The following is a 27,903-nucleotide window of genomic DNA, read 5'->3' as shown; positions in this document are numbered from 1 at the left end:
TTTTAACATCGCATTGTGTCTTCAAATCAGAACTGAAGCGGTGCTTTTTGTTTAAATTCATTGTCGTGAAAATATCATAATGCGTTATTTTCTAGAGATTGTGTTTACGTTATTAATGTTGGGTTGTGTCGTGGGACTACAGAAAGGTAATAATTCTATCTATTTACTCTTTTGCGGATGCGTGAAATGTTTTGTGCATCCCATCTGCGTTTGCAGATATAATATTAAAACTTATTTCAACTTGTCGATTTCATTTTTCAAATTATGGATCAACTTTAAAAAATACCTTTAGGGACCATAAATTATTATTATTTTTTTAATAACTATTATTTTAATTTTAATCAGAGATTTACAATCTTTTACATTTATTTTTTAAAACATTACACACAAGTCTTTTTTTATTCGGGAACCATAATATATATATTTTTTTTTAAATTTGTAATTCTGAGCTTCTCATTTTTTTTTTACTTTTCTAAAATTATCTAATAATCGAGAAAATGTCTTTTTTAATTCATTTTTTGTATAATAATATATAATAAAGAGAAAATTTAATATAAAACAATTAAAATATTTTTGTTACATAATTACAAGTAAACATAAAATACCGAAAGAATTAAATATTGAACTGCACAGGTCAGGGGTTCTCAAACTTTTTAAAATATTATAACCAAAATTATTTATTATCTGAAATTAACTTTTTCATAATCACATGAAAATATTATAGAACCGAAATAGTTATTATTATAGAATAAATATTATACATCCGAAATACATATTATTGTAGAGAAAATATTAAAGAACCAAAATCGTTTTTGGGAAATAATATATATTTTTTTAAATCATATTATTTTGGCACTCGTCCATAATTAAAATTTTGATTAAATGATAATAAAATGAAAATATGAACCACCCACTAAAAGTTCTCAAACTTTTCATAAAGGCATAATCTACATATATTATTAAATTATGAATGATTTAATATTTATTTTTCTAATTATTAAATTATTTGTCAAAAATTAAAATTTTCTCTCTTAGAAATATTTGAAACCCTCTAACCCATGTTTTGTATCCCATGAGGTGAGGTCTCACAAAAGTGGCGATATATAAATTAGCCAAGAATAAACAAATATACATATTTCATGTTTTTTTTATTTAATGTTTTTATAAAAAAAGTCTCCGAAAAATTCATTATTTTATTAAATATTTAATTTTTTCTCTGGCCTGTGTTCTGTAATATTTTTGTTATTTTGTACATCAAAGCATATATTTGGCAAAAAAGTAATTTTTTTGTAAAAAATATCTCTTTTAGTAATGTTCGGCAACCGTTGGCCCATGTTTTAATGTATCTTTTCTTTTGTTAGTCTATATTTTCACGTGTTAGTCTATATTTTCACGTGTATTTTCTCAAATAATAAATTTCTATAAAGTCTATAATTTTATGAACACGAAAAATTTCAATGTTTGAGAGCCCCTGAAATCTGTTTTATAATATTTTCAAATAGAAGATTAATATTGGGGAAGTCCTTTTATAATATTTTCAAGTCTAGAGATAGAGAAAGATAATATTTTTGCTTAAACATTTTGGGCAGAAATAGTCATACACAATATGTGTACTAAGTATTTTCGCATTAGCCTGGAAAATACCCATTGAAACGTGTATAGTAATATATTCCTTGTGCGCATAAAGCAGAAAGGATATAACTATGTATCTTTTCATAATACGTTTCTTGTATTTGGCTTTTGATACGCCACGACTTTCTTCTCTCTTGGTGTATTAAGGTTATTACGCGTCATGGTCTGGTCTATTTCAGCACATCGCTCGAATCACTACCAATGGGAATGTATGTCTGATAGCGTGTCTGTATGTGTCACCTGTTATTGTGCTATGTTACAGGTGATTCTTGCACCGTGCAGAGTACTGGGCGGCCAGGCATATGCAGGCATATATCTCAGTGCCGCGTGGTCCTTGATGCCTCCCTTGAAGGAATACCTCCTCAGGTGAAACCACTACTTGATTCTGTTATAGATCATCGTAACCAATCTGTACATACACTGTACTATACATACATATCACAGATATTAAATGAGATATCTTTCATTGTGAAATAATATTGCCTGCTATCAAACCTTTCTGATTTTTTATGTTATGTGAAGTATACATATATTTCTTTTAGCAATTAATTTTCGCAAAATGAAATACAAAATAAGTATAATTTTAGAGTGTTACGGTTTTAGCGTGGTCCCCGGTTTGATTCTCGGTGGTAATCTTTTAACTTGCTCTTTCATATTCTAATCTCAGAATTGGGATAGGTCTATGCCTGAATAATCTAGAAGCTCTGAAATATATAAATACTACAATGAACGGTTAGATAATGCGTTTTAAATTACCATTAATATTGTTTTCAGATATGCGATCATGAGGGAACCGTTCCGATTGTCTGCTGTCCTCGGGAGTCAGTATTAGAAGGTACAGTACTTATCCAGTAGACGATGGTCCTTCCATATGTACCCTGGTGTATCTGTGTGCTGTGTGCTTGTAGTAGGCGATGGTCTCTCCCTATGTACCCTGGTGTATCTGTGTGCTGTGTGCTTGTAGTAGGCGATGGTCTCTCCCTATGTACCCTGGTGTATCTGTGTGTTGTGTGCTTGTAGTAGGCGATGGTCTCTCCCTATGTACCCTGGTGTATCTGTGTGTTGTGTGCTTGTAGTAGGCGATGGTCTCTCCCTATGTACCCTGGTGTATCTGTGTGTTGTGTGCTTGTAGTAGGCGATGGTCTCTCCCTATGTACCCTGGTGTATCTGTGTGTTGTGTGCTTGTAGTAGGCGATGGTCTCTCCCTATGTAACCTGGTGTATCTGTGTGTTGTGTGCTTGTAGTAGGCGATGGTCTCTCCCTATGTACCCTGGTGTATCTGTGTGTTGTGTGCTTGTAGTAGGCGATGGTCTCTCCCTATGTACCCTGGTGTATCTGTGTGCTGTGTGCTTGTAGTAGGCGATGGTCTCTCCCTATGTACCCTGGTGTATCTGTGTGCTTGTAGTAGGCGATGGTCTCTCCCTATGTACCCTGGTGTATCTGTGTGCTGTGTGCTTGTAGTAGGCGATGGTCTCTCCCTATGTACCCTGGTGCATCTGTGTGTTGTGTGCTTGTAGTAGGCGATGGTCTCTCCCTATGTACCCTGGTGTATCTGTGTGCTGTGTGCTTGTAGTAGACGTTCCGATTGTCTGCTGTCCTCGGGAGTCAGTATTAGAAGGTACAGTACTTATCCAGTAGACGATGGTCCTTCCATATGTAGCCTGGTGTATCTGTGTGCTGTGTGCTTGTAGTAGGCGATGGTCTCTCTCTATGTACCCTGGTGTATCTGTGTGCTGTGTGCTTGTAGTAGGCGATGGTCTCTCCCTATGTACCCTGGTGTATCTGTGTGCTGTGTGCTTGTAGTAGGCGATGGTCTCTCCCTATGTACCCTGGTGTATCTGTGTGCTTGTAGTAGGCGATGGTCTCTCCCTATGTACCCTGGTGTATCTGTGTGCTGTGTGCTTGTAGTAGGCGATGGTCTCTCCCTATGTACCCTGGTGCATCTGTGTGTTGTGTGCTTGTAGTAGGCGATGGTCTCTCCCTATGTACCCTGGTGTATCTGTGTGCTGTGTGCTTGTAGTAGACGTTCCGATTGTCTGCTGTCCTCGGGAGTCAGTATTAGAAGGTACAGTACTTATCCAGTAGACGATGGTCCTTCCATATGTAGCCTGGTGTATCTGTGTGCTGTGTGCTTGTAGTAGGCGATGGTCTCTCTCTATGTACCCTGGTGTATCTGTGTGCTGTGTGCTTGTAGTAGGCGATGGTCTCTCCCTATGTACCCTGGTGTATCTGTGTGCTGTGTGCTTGTAGTAGGCGATGGTCTCTCCCTATGTACCCTGGTGTATCTGTGTGTTGTGTGCTTGTAGTAGGCGATGGTCTCTCCCTATGTACCCTGGTGTATCTGTGTGCTGTGTGCTTGTAGTAGGCGATGGTCTCTCCCTATGTACCCTGGTGTATCTGTGTGCTGTGTGCTTGTAGTAGGCGATGGTCTCTCCCTATGTACCCTGGTGTATCTGTGTGTTGTGTGCTTGTAGTAGGCGATGGTCTCTCCCTATGTACCCTGGTGTATCTGTGTGCTGAATGCTTGTAGGTAAGGCCTGCTTCGTGAAGGGGATACCGGGAGCATGCACTCTATTCGCCAACTGCCAGGTGGCGTTGCTTGCTGCCAGAAAAGCCATACTACCAGAGGTAAACAACTGAATTACATCATAAAACCTTCCCGTCAGCAAGTTATAAAAATTCATTTTCTTCGCCAGCGTAGGTTAACTTTAATACAATGTTTGTTAAATGAAATCTATCCATTTTACTCTAAATCGATAGATTTTTATTAAAAAATGTTTTTTAACTAAGTATTTTACAAAAAAAAAACAATATTACCTCTGCACTCATTTTCCGCACAGATACTTATTCTGTGATATAGGCCTCGTATATCAGTATTTTAAGTAATGGTGTCACTTACCAGGACTCCTACCAGGGAGCAACTTGACAGAAGTAAATACCTCTTATAGCGGGGACAGGGACTGACTGATATACGGGGCCATAATACACTAGCGATGGACACAATCGATGATTTACTCGATATTTTTGACCATCGAAATATTTCGATACATTATCACGGATAAATCGAAAATGTCAAAAATCATCACACTGTCCGAGACAATCGTTTTAAAATATCATCGAACCAGGAATCGATTCTGTCAAAAATCATTCGAAACCACAACCGTCACGTCATTGGTCAGAATTCATCGATTCCCAAATCCGAGAAAAGTCAAAAATATCTCGGATTGCTTGACAAACGAGAACAGGGAAGTATAACACAGATCAAAATTTGAATCCGAATAAAAGACACGGAAGGAGGGCAACACGGTATCACTTCTAAACAAAGAAAGACACTTTTCACCGCAATCTACGTATTCAAGTTCAGCAGCTCTCTCACCGTTAATATAGGAAGAGCACAGGGAACATGTTCCCTGGCACCAACTTCTTTTAATACACAATCTACACACTTACCCTGATGATGGACACCGTAATATTATCTGAAACATTGGCTAAAATAGAAAATGAAGAATTCAATCACCATGAAGTAAAAAGTTTTGTTAGGATATAAGTTGATTAATAAAGCCAACGAAACTGACCGCAAGCCGGATTTAAAGTTCCTACCATTTTGTGGGTGGATTTTACATCAGAGTAGGCATATGTTAAATATAACCAAAGAATAATTGTTGCCAAATGGTGATTGATTTTTGAGGTAATAAACTGTGTTGCGCGACGTTTCAGACAGCTTTGCAGTGTCCATCAGCAGGGCAATGATAATTGTTGTCTAGTTCACCCCATTGAATCATTGCAATTATTTGTTATTTCGAGTTACATGTTATGTATGTTGGATTTCAGAGATGTAATTCCCCGGACAATCATACAGAGGAAGACATTGTTTGCTGCACAAAGCCCTGTCCGCCTTTGTCCAAGGCACTAGTCTCGCAGCAGCTTACCGGATCAAAGGCGGCTGATTGTGAGTATTAAATAAGTTTCCAAAAGATCAGTTGATTGTACAGCGAGTAACCACGTATCAGAAACGGCCATGTAATGACGTCCTACATGGTCGAGGGATCTGTCACGACATGAGCAAGTTATTTAACATTTTAATTGATGTAAAATAACATGCCGTAGACTTGAGAGTGGTAGATACTAAAGATTTTAGCCTGTGTGTGCTTGAACTCAATGGCTTCTCAACGTGAGACAAGATCTGCCATATTATATGTGTATTCCATGTATTGACATGGATGAGCAGACAGTCTTGTTGGCTCGGCGTGGCGTCACATTGCCATTGACATATTATATGTGTATTCCATGTATTGACATGGATGAGCAGACAGTCTTGTTGGCTCGGCGTGGCGTCACATTGCCATTGACATATTATAATATGTGTATTCCATGTATTGACATGGATGAGCAGACAGTCTTGTTGGCTCGGAGTGGCGTCACATTGCCATTGTAAACTTACAGACACGTAATCATGTGTGTTTTGTAAATAACATCGATAGATTGGTAAATACGGGCTTAGTATATCTCAAGGCGATCAGATCAGCCAGTGGCGTAGTGATCCAAAGCGATGAGGAATCAGTTCCACAAGGAGCCACCTCCTTTGCTCGTGGGGCTGATGTTCCATCTCGCCCCTCTCCTCACTTCCTTCAGTCCAGGGCCATGTCTACCTCTGCCTTTGTGGCCACTGAGCACGCTGGCCATCTTGCTAACAGTGGCGGTTTTCTCTAAGCTTTAGCAATAAGTGTCATGTTGTCGTGTACAGTGTACATTCATCGATTTCAAACAATAACACTGCTTTAAAATACAATATTAACTGTTAAAGTTAATGTCTGTCTCTATTCTCTACTGCAAGTCCAGAATCGGGCTCAGTTCATCGATATAAAGATGAAAATAAAAACAAGTGTTTAACTTACAATTTACCATCGACTAGTTCTTGAAGATACTATGAAAATGTATATATTTATGAATCTTAACTTAGCTTACATCGTTGTGCGTGCTAATAATTTTAAATATTTTAAATTTAAACCTATTAAATCACAAACAAAACATCAAAATTTGAGGTAGACACGCTTTCTTAATTTCTCTTTAAAATGAATCAGTTTTCAATCTCAGTAATTTAATTGGGGTTTTTGTTGTATTGGTAAAAAAACTCTTCAAATAACCTACCTAGACACGGGGCTGGCTGAGCTAAACGCTAGAAAACACAAGGGCGCTGTGTTGGTGTCAGGTATTATCAGCACCTTGGCTTCTTGCACTGGACCGGCCCTGCCCAGACATATTGTAAAAAATGTCTGTTAAGTCCGATAAGATCTATAATCTGATATAATAGTTGAGGTGTGAACACTGCAACATGTCCGCTTCGCAGACGAACTGCCATACTAGCGCAAGTCTCCTCAGTTCTTGGAGAAGGAAGACCAGTCAGAGGTAACAGAGCAATGGAGAACTCCCTGGCTTTCCACATCTGCTTTATCACAAATATCTTCCACTTAGTCCCATCAATAACTGTCGGCACTTCTAACGTTTGTTTGTATTTATTTTTGTTTCTCTTGCAGACTGCTTAGAACTAGTTGAAAACGTTATATTCCCGTGCCAACAAACAAGTCTCGGCTGGTCTCGGGGAGATCTGTGCCCTCCCTCACCAGAACCTTATTTGGAATACAAACAGACTCCTATGGCAACTAGCACCGAGGCCCCGCACTTTGTAAGTTTCAGACATTGTTATTAAGTCAAATATTATATATGTAATTGCGGTTTATAACAACAATTTCATGTTTGTATTTATATAAGTAGGTAGATCAAAACCTAAGATATTAATTTATTTATTAAAATACTAACTAACCATTACGCAGTTTCCTGCATGAGTAGACAGAGAGGATAGACCTCGGCACAACTCTGTCTTGACATACATTCCTTGCTTCATTCACATTTATACATTGTGTCATACATAGGTACATATGTTTCTGTTAATCTAGATCCTGAGTTGACCCAATTCGAGTGTTTGATTAACTCGGTCGTGCTATGTCTTCCTCAGGCGTCACAGACTTCTTCTTCCATTTTCACTTAGTCGTCTTACATTCTCCTGTCACTCCTTTCTCCATCCGTCCGCTCCAAACGTACAAACTATCTGAGCGTCCCTTTTTAAACTTTCCCACAACGTTTGCATTATTTCCCGATGTCAATATTTGAATGGTTTTCGGACACATACGACTCAGGGATCTCATTTGTTTAGCATTCAGTCAACTTTCATCCTTCCTCCGGTTCAATGCTATCAGCTACGCATCAGGGTTGGTATCAGCCCTCCATTGTGGACTTCTGTCTTTTTCTTTAATTTTTCTAATCGAGTGTCGTTTGAAATGATCTTGAAAAGTACTCATTTAGCAGGAAATATTCAAAAAAATACAGTTTTTTACAAATTTGCGGCAAAATGCTAAATGATGCAGGTGTTGCAGCTATAAGTTGGAATGGTCGAACTTGACTTTAGTTTTAATTTGCAATATCCACGATAATTAAACATACTATCAAAGGCTGAGACCTAAAATATCTGCATTATTTATTTATTTATTTATTGGTAAAGGTAAGAGACAAACAGCTTATACATAAAATACAAATATAAATATATACATGTTAAAAACAGTCAAGCCAAAAAAGTCTCCTATATTAATATTGATTGGAGATGGAGTTTTATTGAATAAAAAAAAAATATATTTATTTTAGGTGAGGAGGGGAGGAATAGGAATTTAGGATGAGGATAGGAGATGCTCTGGATACATTCCATACTATAGTATTAATTTTCGATCGTACGAGTTACTTCTAATCGATATTTGTGAAGTGTATTGCTAAAAATATCTATGTTTTGAAATTTAGTATTATATTGGGCACATATACGTGGAATTGGTGAATTTTTTCTAAAGTTAGTTCTACATGTAGGTAAATGAAACAAATGGGATTGCCGTGTTGATCTTGTTGGAATATGAATATTTATTAAATTCATTAGCTCTGGTGAGTCGAGGCCATTGTTAAGAATTTTAAATAATAAAATTTGGTCAAAAACCAAACGTCGTGTATGAAGTGAGTTGAAGTTGTGGTAATTAATAGAATCGGCGTAATTTGAGAAATGTAAGTTTTGTTTATAATTAATGTGTTTAAAAAATTTTTTTTGAATTTTTTCGATTCTTTCAATGTGGGCTTGGTAAAAAGGAGTCCAGATCGGTGTGCAGTGTTCTAGGTGGGGACGGATGAACGCTGTGTAAAGGGAATATAGAGTCTTAAGGTTGCGGAAAGGTTTCGTTAAACGTATTATAAATCCTAGCATTTTGTTGGCTTTGTTGATGATTGCATCAGTGTGTTGAATGAAGTTTAATTTCACATCCAGTATTACCCCAAGGTCTCTGATAGAATCTACTTCTTTGATTTGTGTCCCGTTTAATGTATAATCAAAGGAAATTTTATTTTTGTTACGTGTAAATGATAATTTATTGCACTTTGAGGTATTTACTACAAGTTTATTTGATTCACAGTAGTTAAAAAGACGATTGAGATCCTCTTGAAGTTTAATGCAATCTTCGATTGATTTGATAGCTAAGTAGATTTTTTTATCGTTTGCATATGCTAGGTAATTGGCATGTAAAAAACATTTGTGAATATCATAAATATACACATTAAATAATAATGGCCCTAAATGAGAACCTTGAGGTACACCGGAGGGCACGGAAAAGAAACTGGACTTAGTTCCCGCAACTGATACACATTGAAGTCTGCTCCGAAGGTATGAAGTGAGCCACCGAAGTAAATCACCATGGATGCCTATTTGACTTAATTTTTTAATCAAAATGAAATGGTTTACTTTATCGAAGGCCTTAGAGTAATCAGTGTAGATTACATCTACTTGGTTTCTATTGTCCATATTGCTCGTTAAATATTCCGTGAAATTTACCAAATTTGTTAGTACCGATCTTTTTTGTAGAAATCCGTGTTGTTGGTTTTGTATGTTGCGAACAATTGTTGTATAAATTTGATCGTAGACAATTTTTTCAAAGAGTTTACTAAATACAGTTAGAATTGAGATTGGGCGGTAGTTTACAATGTTGCTTTTAGAACCTGTTTTATGAATAGGGATAATAGTTGCTTCTTTAAACTTTGTAGGAAATTTTCCTGCTTTTAGTGACATTCTAAATATATTAGTTAGGGGGTATGAAAGATTTTTTGCACATTTTGAGATAAAGTATGGCGATATACCATCACTGCCAGCACCCTTACTAATGTCTAAATTCTTCAGGTATTTATTGATCAAAAAATTGTTTATTTGTACGTTCCCAATCGGGTTATGATTATTCATATAGGTAAAACTATCGACTATACTGGGATCATTCGTGTCCTTATCATTAACGTAGGTGGACTGAAAGTGTTTAGAGAAAAGTTGACACACTTGTTGAGCACCGGTGCCTGACTCATCTTTAAGGTGCATGATTTGTGGGATGCCATTTGTTTTACTTTTGCTTCTAGCATAGTTCCAAAGTTGTTTATTATTTATAAGAATATTAGATTCAACTGAATTTATGTACTGAATAAAGCAATGCTTCTGTAAGTTTTTTTGTTGGGTACGTTTGATTGAAAACTCTATGTAGTCTACTGGATTATTTTTGGATTTCCATTTTTGATGGAGTTTTTGTTTATCTTTAATGATTTTAATTAGAGAAGCTGAATACCAGTTTGGAAATTTTCTCTTTTTGATGATACGTTTAGGGACAAACTGGTTGATGGTACTGTTTAAAATGTTGTAGAAAGAATCGACTACTACGTCAATATCCGAATTTTCCTGAGTAAATGACCAGTCTGTCATTGACAGATGTTGGTTGATTAACTCGTAATTGGCTTTTGTAAACTGATAAATTTCTTTAGGTGGGGCGTGAATAATAGGAAGTATATCGATTTTTAGCATAACTTTGATTGATGGGTGGTGCGAGTCTTCGCTGACAAGAGGATCGCATGCACGATATACTTGGCATTCCTCATTACAGATAACTAAATCCAGGATTCTGTTATTTGCATTTTTTATGTAATTATATTGTTTTAATTCAGAATAATGGATTGTGTCAGCAAGTGAGGAACTAATTGTGTTCAAGTTTTCAGGTGTCAAGTGTAAATCATTGTTATGTATATTCCATGTTACGGTGGGCATATTAAAATCTCCAATTACAAGTAAAATGTCATCGGGATGTTGATCTTTTACGTTAGCAAGTAAGCAAAGGAATGAATTGAGTGCAGTTTCATACCCTTGTCCCTGTGGAAGATAAACACAGGCTAAATGGATAGTACGTTTGGAGGTATAGTTAGAAGGGGGAATAGTTACCCAGATACATTCAGCATTGCAGACCAATTCTTCGCGAGGGTAAGCGTTAAGATTGTTATGTGTTATGATCATCACTCCACCACCTCGACGAGAATCTTCTTGGTTGTTTATGCTATTAATTGTAATGTTATTTGATCTATCCCGTCTGAAAACGCTGTAAAATTCTGTTGGTGCCAGTTCCGGATCTAAAATAGAATTAATTAGCCAAGTTTCAGAAATACCGAATATGTAACAATCGTCATTCAATAAAATATTACTGTGAAATATGTCTGTTTTAGTGCGTAGTCCTCTACAGTTTTGATACATAATAGTAATCATCGTGAATTATGTAAGTTTTTCTATAAGTGTAAATAATTTTGGTAAAGATAAGAGATAAAAAAACAAATAATAAATGCAGAGTTTTATGAAGGACACGCATGATGTTATACTATACTGGTGAAATAGTGAAATATAAATGTGAGCAGCAAGTACGGAGAGCATGTTAGGAAAGAGGGGGGGAGTGAGAGTGGAATGGGGGAATGGTGTAAGGTTGTGGATAAATAATACGTCGATTACTCGACGAATTATAGAATTATAAAACATATGATTATAAACAATATAAGAAGATAACAAAATATAAGGAAATAGAAAAAACTAATTAAAAACAAAAAAACAAAAAACATATAAATTACTATATTCAACGGAAGGTTAAATAAAAATAAAAATGATAAAAATGCAAGAAGTGCGCGATGATCTTAATAGTACGGTTGTATGTAAAAAGAAATATTTTTAGCATAAACAAAATATTAATTTATAAGATATATAGGATATATAAACATGTCTAAAATTAGATCATAGATACCTAAGTGAATTGTTGGTATATGTGAGTCGTGAGTTACTTGTGAAATACACGTAAATATTGTACATATACATACACACATATGTTTATATATTTTTTAATCATTGGTGAAATATTATAATATTTTTAATATACGCAAAGTTTAATACGTCATATACCTACATACTTTTTTTCAAATCAATTACAAATTACAACGACATCTATGAAGTTAATAGAAGGTGACAATATGATTAAAAAAATTATAATGGTACAGGTATATATAAAACTTCAAATCAAAAAAAAAAAAAAAAGTTAGAGCAGATAAAGGCAAATTAAATTTATCAATAAAAACTGTTTACGTGCGTAAAATAGAGTTGAAAGATAGACTTACATTTATATAATAACATCATAATGTGAAAAATAGAGTAAAATAGAGTAGAAAGATAGACTTACATTCACATAATAATATCACAATACGAATGTAAATCTTCATAATATCATATTGTAAACGAAATGTAGGTACCGAGACGCTAAGTTAAAAGTCTGTGTGTATAGTTCGCGGTGTAGTTCACTTATTTATAAAAGTACGTAAATTAATATATGTTTTGTGTCTCTGTTGCGCTGAGTAAATAATAAACAGGTAAGAGATACGTACATATACATTTATATATGAACATATTTTTTAAATTATTTTTTTTATTTTTATGGATAGTGAAATATAATAATATTTCTAGTAGGTATGTGCAGTGTTCAATACGTCACATACCTATATAAATTTTTCAAAGCAATTACAAAGGGATATATGAAGTTAATTGGAGGCGACAATATGTTTAAAAATATATAATGGTATAGGTATATATAAAACTTCAAATCATAAAAAGAAGTCACAGCAGATAAAGGCAATCTTAATTTTAATGCTAAATGTATCAATAAAAACTGTACACGTGCGTTAAAAAGAGTACAAAGATAGATTTACATTAAATTTATAACATCATAATATGAATGAAAATCTTCATATCATATTATAAATTACAAATGAAATGTAGGTACCGAGACGCCGCGAACTATAGTTCACGTCTGTGGGTGCAGTCACTACTATTTTGTTGATATATTAATATAGGTATGTGTCTCTAATTATTGCGCACAGTAAATAATAAAAAGGTAAGTAAATAGATTATGGCCACAAGCGCATAATAATATACAATTGATACTATAGGTTTGTGTAGAACATAAGGGATAAATACCCGTGTTATAGAAGAAACAGGATAATAAATAATAAAATATAATGAGTTTAAGAAAATTTTATCGAAATAAGAATAATAAGCAGGCCAAATTCCTAGTACCGAAATACCCACCCAAATGCAATATAATTAGTTGTTATTAATTACAATGGGTTATACATACCTCAATGACTTAATGTGGTTATGGAAGTAGCATTTGGATAAGTTATTTTGCAATAAAATTAATTATCTGCCTACCCAACACAATTTATTATTATTTCCTTGGGAGAAAATTATTTCCAATTAGCCAATAATTAGCCAAATAGATAATAATGCATGAAAGCAACTCATTGGTAGAAATAAATGCTTTGCGAATATAAACATATTTTTTATACACTTATTTTTTAGTATTTGTTCTGGGGCGCAGGCCAATAGACTTGGAGCCATCGTGTTGAGGATGGGGACCGGGTGTGATGGATGAGGTGTTGGATGAGCTGGTGCTGGTGCTGGTGTTGGTGCTGGCGCTGGAGCCGGTGTTGGTGCTGGTGCTGGTGCTGGTGCTGGCTGATAGTTTGGTCACAAGGGCGGCAGCGACATCCAGCTGCTTTTGGGTACTGATGGCGTGCTTGCTGCCATCAGGGAGCAGAACCACAATTGTGCCGTCGCTGGTCCAACACTTGTTGTTTGAAAAGATTGAACGTGCAGAGGAAAAGAGTTTTTGTCGTGTTTTTGTTAGGGATTCAGTTAGTAGACGAGAGGAGTTTTTCAGCCCTTTCTTCCTCTCCCATACAGATCGACGGTCGATTTGGCGCTGGAATTCAATAAGAATGGGTCGATTCTTATTTGGTTTCATGCGACCAAGTCTTCTGGTGGAGACGATACCCCTGATGGCGTCTTCGTGGCACCCTAGGCCGGTCAACGCCGCAGTCACAAGGGATCTCGTGTCTTCTGGTCCATCTTCTTTCACGCCATGTAGAAGTAACAGATTTTTTCTAGAAGCAGCGTCGATGGCATCCACACGAAGCTCAAGTTGCGCAATACTCTCTTGAAGAGCCGTCATCTCCGATGTAATTTTCAACTTAAATGCATTGAAGTCTCCACGGAGACTTGTGAGGTCACAATTCGGGTTGCCGGGTTTTTTGTTGACTTTATCGAGCCGATTTTCAAATTCATTCATCGTTACCACGAATTTTTGGTTAAGTTCTTCGAGCGACATGTTGATTTAGTATTGTGGGTATGTTTGAATTTAGTAACTGTCACTATCTGGAATTTAAATATCACTGGATAATACGATTTATGAAAGTGTTTTTAATTTATTATTATTGTGTTATTTATAGTTTGAGATCGCGCACTTTATGATATTACATTTTATTTAAAACATGTTATATTTAAACAATAAAACATATATTTTGCTTGAGCGGTATGAAGAGTCACTCGTTGAGGAATGATCCATAGACAATTTTTGTTTTTGAACGTTTATAACAAAGCCTTATTTGCATTCTTTCCCGATCTCCTCATGTTTAACACGGTCATACTTCATTTTGGCAAACGTAAACTCAGGAATCTCATTTCTACAGTATTCAGTTAATTATCTTTTTGAACGTTTATAACAAAGCCTTATTTGCATTCTTTCCCGATCTCCTCATGTTTAACACGGTCATACTTCATTTTGGCAAACGTAAACTCAGGAATCTCATTTCTACAGTATTCAGTTCAATTTTAGCATTCTTCTGCCAGTTTTATGCCTCACTATCATAATTCAGGGTTGGTATCAACACTCCATTGTGGACTGCTAGTTTCGCTTATTTAGAATATATTAGCGCCAATCGCGTTCAGTCCTTTCCATCTCTCCTAAACATACTTCCCAAATAAACAAACTCATCCACCTGCTCCAAGTATTCATCTCTCAAAACTATATTGTACTCTCTCTTTCAAACACCATGACCTTACAGTAGTTAGAGCAGGCAGCCGCCCTATAAAGTAGCAGCCAGTTGTAGCTTGTAGCAGCCAATATCACCAGTTCTACTGGCTGCCACGACAAGTGCGTGAGGACTGAGGACTGAGGCATCCACACACATGTACCCTAGTCACATTTGAGGCTGGCTTCCACAGCCGACGATATTTGGCTTCCATAGAGCCCTAATACACATTGCAGATCATGTTGGCTGCCTAGTGCGTGGCCAGTCAAGTATATACAAACTGCATTCATCCTAGACACGAGAGTCTGTCGTTCTTGAAAAAGGCAACATTCCAATCAAGACGCATAATTCCATACTATTTGCTTATTCATTGCAATACATTTATGTATTTTGGGGATGTTAAATTTCCACGTGTCATTATTTTGTACTTTAGTTATCTCCAAACTTGGTTGGTAAAGAAGTGGTTATCAATTTGTAACGCATGTTTCTCTCCAAATCAATATTTGTTTTATCATGTTTAAGAAACGAATTTTCATGCTTATTTTATGACATGTTTAGAAAACATAGAAAGGGACTAAAAACAATTCAAATTAAGTCTATAGATCTGAATTTTCTCTGAAAACATCGGCGGGTGGATAAAATCCTTGGCTCTGGATTCAGTGGTCACGGGATCAAATAATAAATAATAATTAATAATTAATAATCACGTGTATTCAAAATATTTATATTCAATTTAATTTATTGTTTTTCAATTAATATTATAAGCTTCAGACAGCATTACAGTTTCCATCATCAGGGTAGATGTTATTATGAGGCTGAAGGTAGTGAAGCGGGGAACAGGTGGCCACTAAACACGGCTAAAGCCATATCAAACAAAGTTTCCATTCTGAAGGCCTTTCACCGGGGCAATACTGAGATGTTTTACGATATTTTACTTCAAGTGATATATCCCTACCATATCCGGCCAGTCCAGGGCACCCGAATAGCAATCCGGAGGTTGCGAGTTCAAATCCCGGTACGTGCTAGATAAATTGTTCAAGTTGTGTTATTTCACAATGTATTAGGATTAAGAGCAGTAAAGAGTTGGCTGAATAATAACATCTTAACTTTGAATTCATTTAAAATAGTATATAATATAATATACAAGTACATTTTAATCATAACTGAAACGCTGCTTGAAATGGCTTTAGTCGTGTTTGGTGACAATTTCCTTATTTTTAACACGGTCATACGTGATTATATCTGGATAGGCAGGTACTTTTCTCTTCCGCATCTCGTTCCCCTTCCCACTACCTTCAGCCTCACAACATACCGCAATTTGGGATGCCATAGTGTCACTGGTTCCAGATGGTTGGTTGGGATGCCATAGTGTCACTGGTTCCAGATGGTTGGTTGGGATGCCATAGTGTCACTGGTTCCAGGTGGTTGGTTGGGATGCCATAGTATCACTGGTTCCAGATGGTTGGTTGGGATGCCATAGTGTCACTGGTTCCAGGTGGTTGGTTGGGATGCCATAGTATCACTGGTTCCAGATGGTTGGTTGGGATGCCATAGTGTCACCGGTTCCAGATGGTTGGTTGGGATGCCATAGTGTCACCGGTTCCAGGTGGTTGGTTGGGATGCCATAGTGTCACCGGTTCCAGGTGGTTGGTTGGGATGCCATAGTGTCACCGGTTCCAGATGGTTGGTTGGGATGCCATAGTGTCACCGGTTCCAGGTGGTTGGTTGGGATGCCATAGTGTCACTGGTTCCAGATGGTTGGTTGGGATGCCATAGTGCCACTGGTTCCAGGTGGTTGGTTGGGATGCCATAGTGTCACTGGTTCCAGATGGTTGGTTGGGATGCCATAGTGCCACTGGTTCCAGGTGGTTGGTTGGGATGCCATAGTGTCACTGGTTCCAGATGGTTGGTTGGGATGTCATAGTGTCACTGGTTCCAGATGGTTGGTTGGGATGCCATAGTGTCACTGGTTCCAGGTGGTTGGTTGGGATGCCATAGTATCACTGGTTCCAGATGGTTGGTTGGGATGCCATAGTGTCACTGGTTCCAGATGGTTGGTTGGGATGCCATAGTGTCACTGGTTCCAGATGGTTGGTTGGGATGCCATAGTGTCACTGGTTCCAGATGGTTGGTTGGGATGCCATAGTGTCACTGGTTCCAGATGGTTGGTTGGGATGCCATAGTGTCACTGGTTCCAGATGGTTGGTTGGGATGCCATAGTGTCACTGGTTCCAGATGGTTGGTTGGGATGCCATAGTGTCACTGGTTCCAGGTGGTTGGTTGGGATGCCATAGTGTCACTGGTTCCAGATGGTTGGTTGGGATGCCATAGTGTCACTGGTTCCAGGTGGTTGGTTGGGATGCCATAGTGTCACTGGTTCCAGATGGTTGGTTGGGATGCCATAGTGTCACTGGTTCCAGATGGTTGGTTGGGATGCCATAGTGTCACTGGTTCCAGGTGGTTGGTTGGGATGCCATAGTATCACTGGTTCCAGATGGTTGGTTGGGATGCCATAGTGTCACTGGTTCCAGGTGGTTGGTTGGGATGCCATAGTATCACTGGTTCCAGATGGTTGGTTGGGATGCCATAGTGTCACCGGTTCCAGATGGTTGGTTGGGATGCCATAGTGTCACCGGTTCCAGGTGGTTGGTTGGGATGCCATAGTGTCACCGGTTCCAGGTGGTTGGTTGGGATGCCATAGTGTCACTGGTTCCAGATGGTTGGTTGGGATGCCATAGTGTCACCGGTTCCAGGTGGTTGGTTGGGATGCCATAGTGTCACTGGTTCCAGATGGTTGGTTGGGATGCCATAGTGCCACTGGTTCCAGGTGGTTGGTTGGGATGCCATAGTGTCACTGGTTCCAGATGGTTGGTTGGGATGCCATAGTGCCACTGGTTCCAGGTGGTTGGTTGGGATGCCATAGTGTCACTGGTTCCAGATGGTTGGTTGGGATGTCATAGTGTCACTGGTTCCAGATGGTTGGTTGGGATGCCATAGTGTCACTGGTTCCAGATGGTTGGTTGGGATGCCATAGTGTCACTGGTTCCAGATGGTTGGTTGGGATGCCATAGTGCCACTGGTTCCAGGTGGTTGGTTGGGATGCCATAGTGTCACTGGTTCCAGATGGTTGGTTGGGGTGCCATAGTGCCACTGGTTCCAGGTGGTTGGTTGGGATGCCATAGTGTCACTGGTTCCAGATGGTTGGTTGGGATGTCATAGTGTCACTGGTTCCAGATGGTTGGTTGGGATGTCATAGTGTCACTGGTTCCAGATGGTTGGTTGGGATGTCATAGTGTCACTGGTTCCAGATGGTTGGTTGGGATGCCATAGTGTCACTGGTTCCAGATGGTTGGTTGGGATGCCATAGTGTCACTGGTTCCAGATGGTTGGTTGGGATGCCATAGTGTCACTGGTTCCAGATGGTTGGAAGTAAGAAATGAACAAAGCAAATGATAAAACGAAAATCAGCAAACATTTTGCGAGCAATTTAAAACAACACTTTCTTAGAGATTAATATGAAGATGTGTTGTGTTCCCAGGGACGTATTGGATCAGGTCGGAGAGAAGAGATCACCTGGCAGAGGTATCCAGTGACATTACTGAGTGACCGGTGGGTGGTGTGCTCTGCATACGCCATTAGAGCGATTGGGTGAGTTTATTGTTTCTTCATTTAAAAGTTCAACTCCTTGGAATAATTACTGCAACGATGAATATACACACACAAATTGGTTTGATATTTGAACGATCTAACCTTATAGATTTAAGCGCATTTTAGACGAGATTTCACATACTTGTGGAATATACGTGTTTGGAAACTCGTGGTATAAGTGGCGATCTAGTAAATTTACCTCACATAATTGAATGAATTGAAGTCCTCTTTTAACTCGACCGTTTTGCATTTCATCTGTCTGTATGTTTAGTTTTGGGTTCAGAATGGTGGCCGTTTAAATTGTTCAGTAAAGATTACTTTTTATGTGAAATTGTCGTGTTTACTTCCTTATTTGCATTTTTACAATATTATGGCACCTACCTGCCTGAAGAATATTTGAAAACAGAAATTTCATTGAGACCTTTTTGTATAAGTCCTTATTTGAAATTTAAAAAACGGTACAAAAACCATGTTTTATAAGTAAACACGTATTAAATATCTACCAATAAATCGTATGACTTCAGAAGAAATTATGCTTACTATTAGCTATGACAGAGGTGTTGGTTATGTAATAAATAGTTCTCGGGGCGGCGGTACCCATACCCGCCTTAATTCACCGCTTATACGACTTCTTTTCATATTCTAAGAGCTTCGTTAGTTCAACTCTGTTCGTTAATAAGCCAGTAATTTTGCATAACGAACGACATTATTAAAGAAGATGTGTATATTGACAGTTAAACGAAGCTTATCTGATGCTATGGAGGCCTAAAATATGTTTATCGGCCGTCGAATCATTTCTTATCAATTGTTGACCATATATGACATACGGCTTTATCGACTGACCGTGCTAGACCTCCAATAAGTTTAAGAGATACAGATTGTTTTTGGAGTGTTTCCGTTGAATTTGGGAAACAAGTATTACAAGTAAATACCGGTATTTCAATGGAAGATGCTCCGGGGAATGAGCATCATAGATCCTTTGGCACCGGCGCATAGCCGTGAGACTATCTCCCTTCAAACAATCTACTTCATCTTTTTGAACGCTTACTACGGAGCCTTAAGAACTCTCTCTCTCTGTTCAAAGAGTAAAGTTAGCGAGATGAGTCAGTAGTTGAACAGAATCAATTCCGATATCGACATATATATATTTAGTTTTTAAGAAGTTTCTTTTAAACAGCATCTTTGTTGTCGCTAGTATGGTACGCAGTTATTTTATTTTTCACTCCATGTTTACAAATTATACACCATAGTGTATAGCTACACTAAATACTGCTTTGTAATACGAGTATGTATGTACCGACTTATATAAATGCAATTTATTTTAAGACGCTTTGAAATTAACGATTTTGTAATGTTTTTAAAAGAATGAAAAATTGAATTGAATTGAATCAGCGGTTTTCCTTTGAAATATAAAACCATAACAAATATATTATGGTGGTGAATCTCAGATGACGTAGTGATTGTATTAGACAATTAGACCTACTTAAGATGTACATGGCAATGTTAATATAACCTGCACTTCTTTTGTTTCAGCTCAGAGAAGGTCAAGTTCGTCGGATTGGGGGGGAGCTTTACACCTCAGTACAACCCTGACGCTATATACAATGTGATAAAAATACACTCCCACCCACTATTCAACAGGACTTACTCACGCGTGTATTACAGCATCGCCCTTCTGCAGCTTGACAGACAGTAAGCTTTTCATAATTATACAAAACTTTGGAATAATGTTAGTAAAAATCACAAAACAAATAAGTTCATGGGTGCGACTGGAATTTCAATTAAAGACCATTTGCTATTCCGGCGTTTACTCTAGCAACTGAGCTATCTCCCGAACCTTCAGACCTGCCGCATTTCTGCATTCCATTTTATACACATTTAAGTTTTTACATATTATTTTATCAACATAACAAATCTGACGGCCACCGTGGTCGAGTGGTAAGGCTCTCGACTAGCAATCCGGAGGTCGGAGGTTCAAATAGTAAATCTTATTTTAATAATTTATTATGTAGTACATCTGCAGTACTTTCTATAGTGGAATATACTCTCAGTATCGCCCTGGTGTAAGACTACCATTCAGAATTGAAACATTGCTTGAAATGGCTTTAGCCGTGTTCGGTGACCAGATCTGAACAGCAAGGTACTTTCCCACCTTCCTCTTCCTCATCTCCTAGGTTAGTTCCTTATAACTTATTAGCAGGAATAGTTCCACCTGTATAGTGCCACCTCAGTGTAGGTCGACCAACAAACACTCCTATGTCCTGTCCTATCTTCCATTCTTGCTACATGCCCTGCTAGCGGAACAGGCCCACTGTTGCTTCACATGGTCTGATGCTCTGTAGGGAACTCGCTTGCATACAAGGGTTAGTTCAAGCAACGCCGGTTCCTTATAACTTATTAGCAGGAATAGTTCCACCTGTATAGTGCCACCTCAGTGTAGGTCGACCAACAAACACTCCTATGTCCTGTCCTATCTTCCATTCTTGCTACATGCCCTGCTAGCGGAAAAGGCCCACTGTTGCTTCACATGGTCTGATGCTCTGTAGGGAACTCGCTTGCATACAAGGGTTAGTTCAAGCAACGCCGGTTCCTTATAACTTATTAGCAGGAATAGTTCCACCTGTATAGTGCCACCTCAGTGTAGGTCGACCAACAAACACTCCTATGTCCTGTCCTATCTTCCATTCTTGCTACATGCCCTGCTAGCGGAACAGGCCCACTGTTGCTTCACATGGTCTGATGCTCTGTAGGGAACTCGCGCGCATACAAGGGTTAGTTCAAGCAACGCCGGTTCCTTATAACTTATTAGCAGGAATAGTTCCACCTGTATAGTGCCACCTCAGTGTAGGTCGACCAACAAACACTCCTATGTCCTGTCCTATCTTCCATTCTTGCTACATGCCCTGCTAGCGGAACAGGCCCACTGTTGCTTCACATGGTCTGATGCTCTGTAGGGAACTCGCTTGCATACAAGGGTTAGTTCAAGCAACGCCGGTTCCTTATAACTTATTAGCAGGAATAGTTCCACCTGTATAGTGCCACCTCAGTGTAGGTCGACCAACAAACACTCCTATGTCCTGTCCTATCTTCCATTCTTGCTACATGCCCTGCTAGCGGAACAGGCCCACTGTTGCTTCACATGGTCTGATGCTCTGTAGGGAACTCGCGCGCATACAAGGGTTAGTTCAAGCAACGCCGGTTCCTTATAACTTATTAGCAGGAATAGTTCCACCTGTATAGTGCCACCTCAGTGTAGGTCGACCAACAAACACTCCTATGTCCTGTCCTATCTTCCATTCTTGCTACATGCCCTGCTAGCGGAACAGGCCCACTGTTGCTTCACATGGTCTGATGCTCTGTAGGGAACTCGCGCGCATACAAGGGTTAGTTCAAGCAACGCCGGTTCCTTATAACTTATTAGCAGGAATAGTTCCACCTGTATAGTGCCACCTCAGTGTAGGTCGACCAACAAACACTCCTATGTCCTGTCCTATCTTCCATTCTTGCTACATGCCCTGCTAGCGGAACAGGCCCACTGTTGCTTCACATGGTCTGATGCTCTGTAGGGAACTCGCTTGCATACAAGGGTTAGTTCAAGCAACGCCGGTTCCTTATAACTTATTAGCAGGAATAGTTCCACCTGTATAGTGCCACCTCAGTGTAGGTCGACCAACAAACACTCCTATGTCCTGTCCTATCTTCCATTCTTGCTACATGCCCTGCTAGCGGAACAGGCCCACTGTTGCTTCACATGGTCTGATGCTCTGTAGGGAACTCGCTTGCATACAAGGGTTAGTTCAAGCAACGCCGGTTCCTTATAACTTATTAGCAGGAATAGTTCCACCTGTATAGTGCCACCTCAGTGTAGGTCGACCAACAAACACTCCTATGTCCTGTCCTATCTTCCATTCTTGCTACATGCCCTGCTAGCGGAACAGGCCCACTGTTGCTTCACATGGTCTGATGCTCTGTAGGGAACTCGCGCGCATACAAGGGTTAGTTCAAGCAACGCCGGTTCCTTATAACTTATTAGCAGGAATAGTTCCACCTGTATAGTGCCACCTCAGTGTAGGTCGACCAACAAACACTCCTATGTCCTGTCCTATCTTCCATTCTTGCTACATGCCCTGCTAGCGGAACAGGCCCACTGTTGCTTCACATGGTCTGATGCTCTGTAGGGAACTCGCGCGCATACAAGGGTTAGTTCAAGCAACGCCGGTTCCTTATAACTTATTAGCAGGAATAGTTCCACCTGTATAGTGCCACCTCAGTGTAGGTCGACCAACAAACACTCCTATGTCCTGTCCTATCTTCCATTCTTGCTACATGCCCTGCTAGCGGAACAGGCCCACTGTTGCTTCACATGGTCTGATGCTCTGTAGGGAACTCGCGCGCATACAAGGGTTAGTTCAAGCAACGCCGGTTCCTTATAACTTATTAGCAGGAATAGTTCCACCTGTATAGTGCCACCTCAGTGTAGGTCGACCAACAAACACTCCTATGTCCTGTCCTATCTTCCATTCTTGCTACATGCCCTGCTAGCGGAACAGGCCCACTGTTGCTTCACATGGTCTGATGCTCTGTAGGGAACTCGCGCGCATACAAGGGTTAGTTCAAGCAACGCCGGTTCCTTATAACTTATTAGCAGGAATAGTTCCACCTGTATAGTGCCACCTCAGTGTAGGTCGACCAACAAACACTCCTATGTCCTGTCCTATCTTCCATTCTTGCTACATGCCCTGCTAGCGGAACAGGCCCACTGTTGCTTCACATGGTCTGATGCTCTGTAGGGAACTCGCGCGCATACAAGGGTTAGTTCAAGCAACGCCGGTTCCTTATAACTTATTAGCAGGAATAGTTCCACCTGTATAGTGCCACCTCAGTGTAGGTCGACCAACAAACACTCCTATGTCCTGTCCTATCTTCCATTCTTGCTACATGCCCTGCTAGCGGAACAGGCCCACTGTTGCTTCACATGGTCTGATGCTCTGTAGGGAACTCGCGCGCATACAAGGGTGGACTACAGCAAACTGTGCGCCACACTAAACAGTTTAGACTTATATAGATATATACCTAGCGCAGACCCTTGAAAAATCACAGATAGTCTGAATTCTCGACAAATCAGTTCCAATTATGAAAATGATAACTCTTAAATTCAAAACGAAAGATCTGGATATGATTTGAAATTTTCACGGCAAAAATTATTAAAGTGATTTATTTTTGGGGTAATATGCCATGTTGCGCTATTTCCTTCTTTAGCCAACGTTTCAGACAGCATTATAATGTCCATCATCAGGACAGATGTGTAATCGAATGTGAAATTACATGTTTATTTGTAATTACTGTAATGCTGTCCAAAGTGGGCTAAATAAGGAGGTAGCGCAATATGGCATAACACCCCAAAAATAAATCAAAGTTCTGGAGTTCATTGAACCAGAGTTACGGACAGAGTCACAACCGACATAAGAACCTATTTGTAATTATTATTACAATGTTGCATATTGTGTTGAAAAGTAATGTCACGATATTTATTATTTTTATGAAATTTTATAATTTATTGTTACTTTATTACCATTATTTCCAATGTCAAATAAGAGGTGACAGGGTCTCACGAGTGTCATGCGTCATGCGTCATGCCGGAATATCGGCATACCGCACCTAAAGGGTTAAGGAATATTATTGCATTGCACTACCACTTCACAGTTTTACAGAAATAAATTATATCAATTTCAGGGTAATATTCACAAGCAGAATAATCCCAGTCTGTCTCCACACCGGCACAACTCTTCCTGACAGTGGCTTCATCTTCACTGTGTGGGATGACTCACTCACCATACCTCCCCACAAGGTTAGAACACATTTCTCTACCTTCAGAATGAACAAAGACCGATGATGTGATAACTATAAGATTGACAGCTGTGGCTGGTACTAAATGTACATTTGTTTTAACGCCGCAGGAGTAGGCAGAGAGGAGGGACCGCCACACAACTCTGTTTTAACACACACTCCTCGCTTCATGCACATTCATACATAGGTTCTGTTAATCTGAATCTTGAGATGACCCAAGTACTTGCCATGTCTACCTTGGGAGTCCCAGACTTCTTCTACCATCCACTCCTTTCTCCGTACATTCGCTCTACATGTCAAACCCATCTTAGGGTCCCTTACATTATTGAATTCTTTCCCGATCTCCACATGTTTATGGTATTTCTACCACTCTGAAGAGGACAAATGAAATGTTGATTAAAGCACACACTTAGAAGTAGCTGATTCAAATCCTCGCGTGTAATTTCACGATAAATTATTAATTTATCAAAAGTAATGTACATATATATTTCACCAGGGCGATACTCTCAGCCCTGGTGAAAGATCTTCATCCGGATCGAATGTATCTTGAAATGGCTATAGTCTTGTTTGGTGACCAGATCAGGTACTTCCCCACCTTCCTCTTCTTCATCATCTTCGCCTCCCCACTTCCTCAATTGGGGATGTCATAGACCCACTGGTTCTAGACGGTTGGGAGTAGTTGAGAGACTTGTGTAGTATTTACATTAAAAAAATTTTTTTTTCATAACCTCACTTCACATTGTAATACTATACGGATTGTTCTCATTGGATAAAACAATTAGTTGGTACGTTTTTCAACATTTCAGACGACAATGCAGAGAGTATCACAGGAGGAGTGCTCTAGAACATTCCCCGATGACAGGTATGGACACCCTGCCGGCGTAAAACATGACCTGCAGATTTGCAGCCGCCCAGTCAACACAGCTGGAGTATGTGAGGTATGTAACGCTGGGATGTATTGTAAACCAAGCTCATTATAATACTGATGTTTTTTATTATTTAATATTGATAATAAAACATTGCTATAACAAGAAATTTATAAATAATAAAAGAGTAGTCCCGCTGCCTGCCCCATGACAGCTTGTCTACAGGTCTACCATTTTTTTTCAATTTTATTAACACATAAGCATTTTGCATTCAAAAATTATTTTTAATTTCATAATATTGTCTATATCATGTAATGTAACATTCTATCTCTTAGGACGGGTTGTTTCACAGAATTTGAACAATTCATCAAATTTCAAAGGTGATTTTCAAGTTCTGTGAAGGTTCTATTCAAGTTCTGTTAGTATTTCAGCTTTGTGAAACCCTTGGCCAATAATGATAGAACTTGAATAGAACCTACACAGAACATGAAAATCCACTTTGAAATTTGATGAATTGTTATTATTCCGCGAAACAACCCGTCCTTATTCTTCTTCTGATTGCTCTCTTCTCTCGGAATGTATCTACTATTAAGGAGAAACGACTTCCTTAATTAATTCCTCCCGTGGATTATCATTTGGGTAACTTTTTCATATTATATGATTAAGTAGGTAGGTATATAAGTACCTACTTACAAATCTTAAGTTTTCACAAGAAATTTTTATTTAATGAGAGAAAAACGAAAACTTACATTTTTTGGGTGCGAGGACTTTTATTCACAGAACTACTAGAGTTAGGTTAGGTTAGGTTAGCTTAACCAAACCATTTCCATTGACCATGAATGTAAACACTGACCACCTACCGGTTTTAAAGAAGTGATTAATTAATTAAAATGAATTAATAATCTGCCATTTGAAGTGTGTTCACCTTATCACTTTATTTGTTCTCAGGGCTGGTACCACGGCGGCCCGCTGACAATAACCAACAGCCCCAGGGTGGCCTGTACTCACCTGCTGGTGGGGTTGAAATCCATGTATAACTCTTCACCCTGCATGGTGATCAATACGCGGATATCTTCCTTTATCTCTTGGATAGAGGGTATTGTGTGGCCTGAAAGCGGTGTTGTTGTTTAGGACTGTGTTTTAAGCAATTTGTAAATTATTTTTTATTGTAATTTTTTTTTTCATTCTGAATATAATGGTATCAATGGAATTAGTTAAGGGGGGCAGTTGCCCTAATCCCCCCCCCCCCCCCGTGTATACATGGTGTCTGGAAACTTGTAGTACAAACGGCAAACTGGCGCATCTACGTCACATGGAAAACCCAAAAAATAATCTGGTTTTGTTCAATCAGAGCAATTCAATTCTTTTGTTACATTTTTTCTATTAAAACCTTTTGTATCCGGGCCGACGCTTCGACACATTTTAAAATACTACCAATTAAAAAAAATTATAAATTCCAACTTCTGACTCGATTTACTCGAACATAAAAACTCACAAAATAAAAAAATACTTTTGTAATAGGTTCATCAGTTTCCCATTTGTACTATGAGTTTCCGGACAACATGTATTACACAAATCCCACACAGGCAAGACCAGTGGGTAGGCATACTTGGGATAAGTTAAAGGTATTTAAACATGACTTATTGTGGAATGTAGGTACATACCTATATTATTTCTATAAAAATGAGATTTTTATGTTTTAATAATATCAAAATCAGTTGTAGTTTTTAAATTGTAAACACGTTTTACAGAAGAAAAACATATTTTTGTAATATTGTTTCAAATACTGAACTTAAGTACAAAAATGGTGCACTTAAATTTTTCTTAATTCTATCTGAGTAATAAAAAATAAAATAACAATGTTATCGACCTAATTCTGCTACTTTAAAAAACCCAGTTGACTGAAGTTATATAACAAATCCTTGGTCAATCGGCCAACTGGTTATTGAGAAATCGTAGTTGCCGATTTGTATTTGTGCGTGTAAAATGGATGTACCATTGGGTGAGATTAAAATGAAGTAATTGATAGTTAGCAGCTAATCAGCCAACCCAGGGCCAAGAACAACTTGTTCCTTTCTCTTGGAAATTGGATTATAGTCAGTTTGGCATTCTGTCCTTCAGTTCTTGTTACTTGTTGCCTTCTCACTACTTGTCAGTACTCATACTTCCCTCTATTCTATTACTTTCTAGACAACAATACCGCATTAAGTAAGGTGGGGATGATGGGTAGATACTGCGTGCAAATGAATCAGGAATATGTTTTAGTGTTTTGTGAACAACATTATGTGCTGAGGTGTTCACATGTCTTAGTTATGTGAATTATTAGAATATTATTAAGTATTATGTAATGTCATGAAATTTAAATGCCTGAGTTATGTTTTGTGTTATTTATATTATGTATTGTAAATGTTTTTTGACTTTTGTTTAATGTTTTTAAATTTTGAATAAATTATTACACCTTTTGTTTTGATCCAGACTGAAACCTTTTTTATTTTGAGTTGGTGTATTCTGTATTACCCATATTGTCGATAAAAGCCTCTCAAAGGCGGCTCTAGGGTTCCGGAAGTGAGAGGTAGTATTAGTAATCCGAAGGGAATACCAATATATGTAATTAATTTGCCGG

General features: G+C 38.5%; 1 protein-coding gene across 1 annotated transcript; it reads left to right on the top strand.

Moving 5' to 3' along the window:
- Positions 1-19: 19 nt before the first annotated feature.
- Positions 20-27,749, top strand: LOC149414094 (serine protease snk-like). Its single transcript, XM_089643754.1, has 11 exons — positions 20-146; positions 1,895-1,998; positions 2,407-2,467; positions 4,163-4,260; positions 5,464-5,581; positions 7,167-7,315; positions 18,458-18,567; positions 20,101-20,259; positions 24,301-24,415; positions 25,221-25,352; positions 26,229-27,749. Exons 1-11 carry the CDS (start codon positions 80-82, stop codon positions 26,409-26,411), a joined length of 1,296 nt encoding a protein of 431 aa, XP_089499880.1. The 5' UTR covers positions 20-79; the 3' UTR covers positions 26,412-27,749.
- Positions 27,750-27,903: the final 154 nt, after the last annotated feature.

This window comes from Hesperophylax consimilis, chromosome 20, assembly GCF_061612785.1.
Source record: "Hesperophylax consimilis isolate HC1 chromosome 20, BYU_Hcon_1.0, whole genome shotgun sequence".
Classification (NCBI taxonomy): domain Eukaryota; kingdom Metazoa; phylum Arthropoda; class Insecta; order Trichoptera; family Limnephilidae; genus Hesperophylax; species Hesperophylax consimilis.
Note: the sequence above shows the minus strand (reverse complement) of the source record. Positions and strands in the feature narration are given on the sequence as shown.

Excerpts from the sequence above, each read along its gene's own strand:
- LOC149414094 (XM_089643754.1), top strand. The coding sequence starts at position 80 with ATGCGTTATTTTCTAGAGATTGTGTTTACGTTATTAATGTTGGGTTGT. Across the intron at positions 20,260-24,300 it reads CTTCTGCAGCTTGACAGACA|GGTAATATTCACAAGCAGAA; the intron begins GTAAGCTTTTCA and ends TATCAATTTCAG. Across the intron at positions 24,416-25,220 it reads TCACCATACCTCCCCACAAG|ACGACAATGCAGAGAGTATC; the intron begins GTTAGAACACAT and ends TCAACATTTCAG.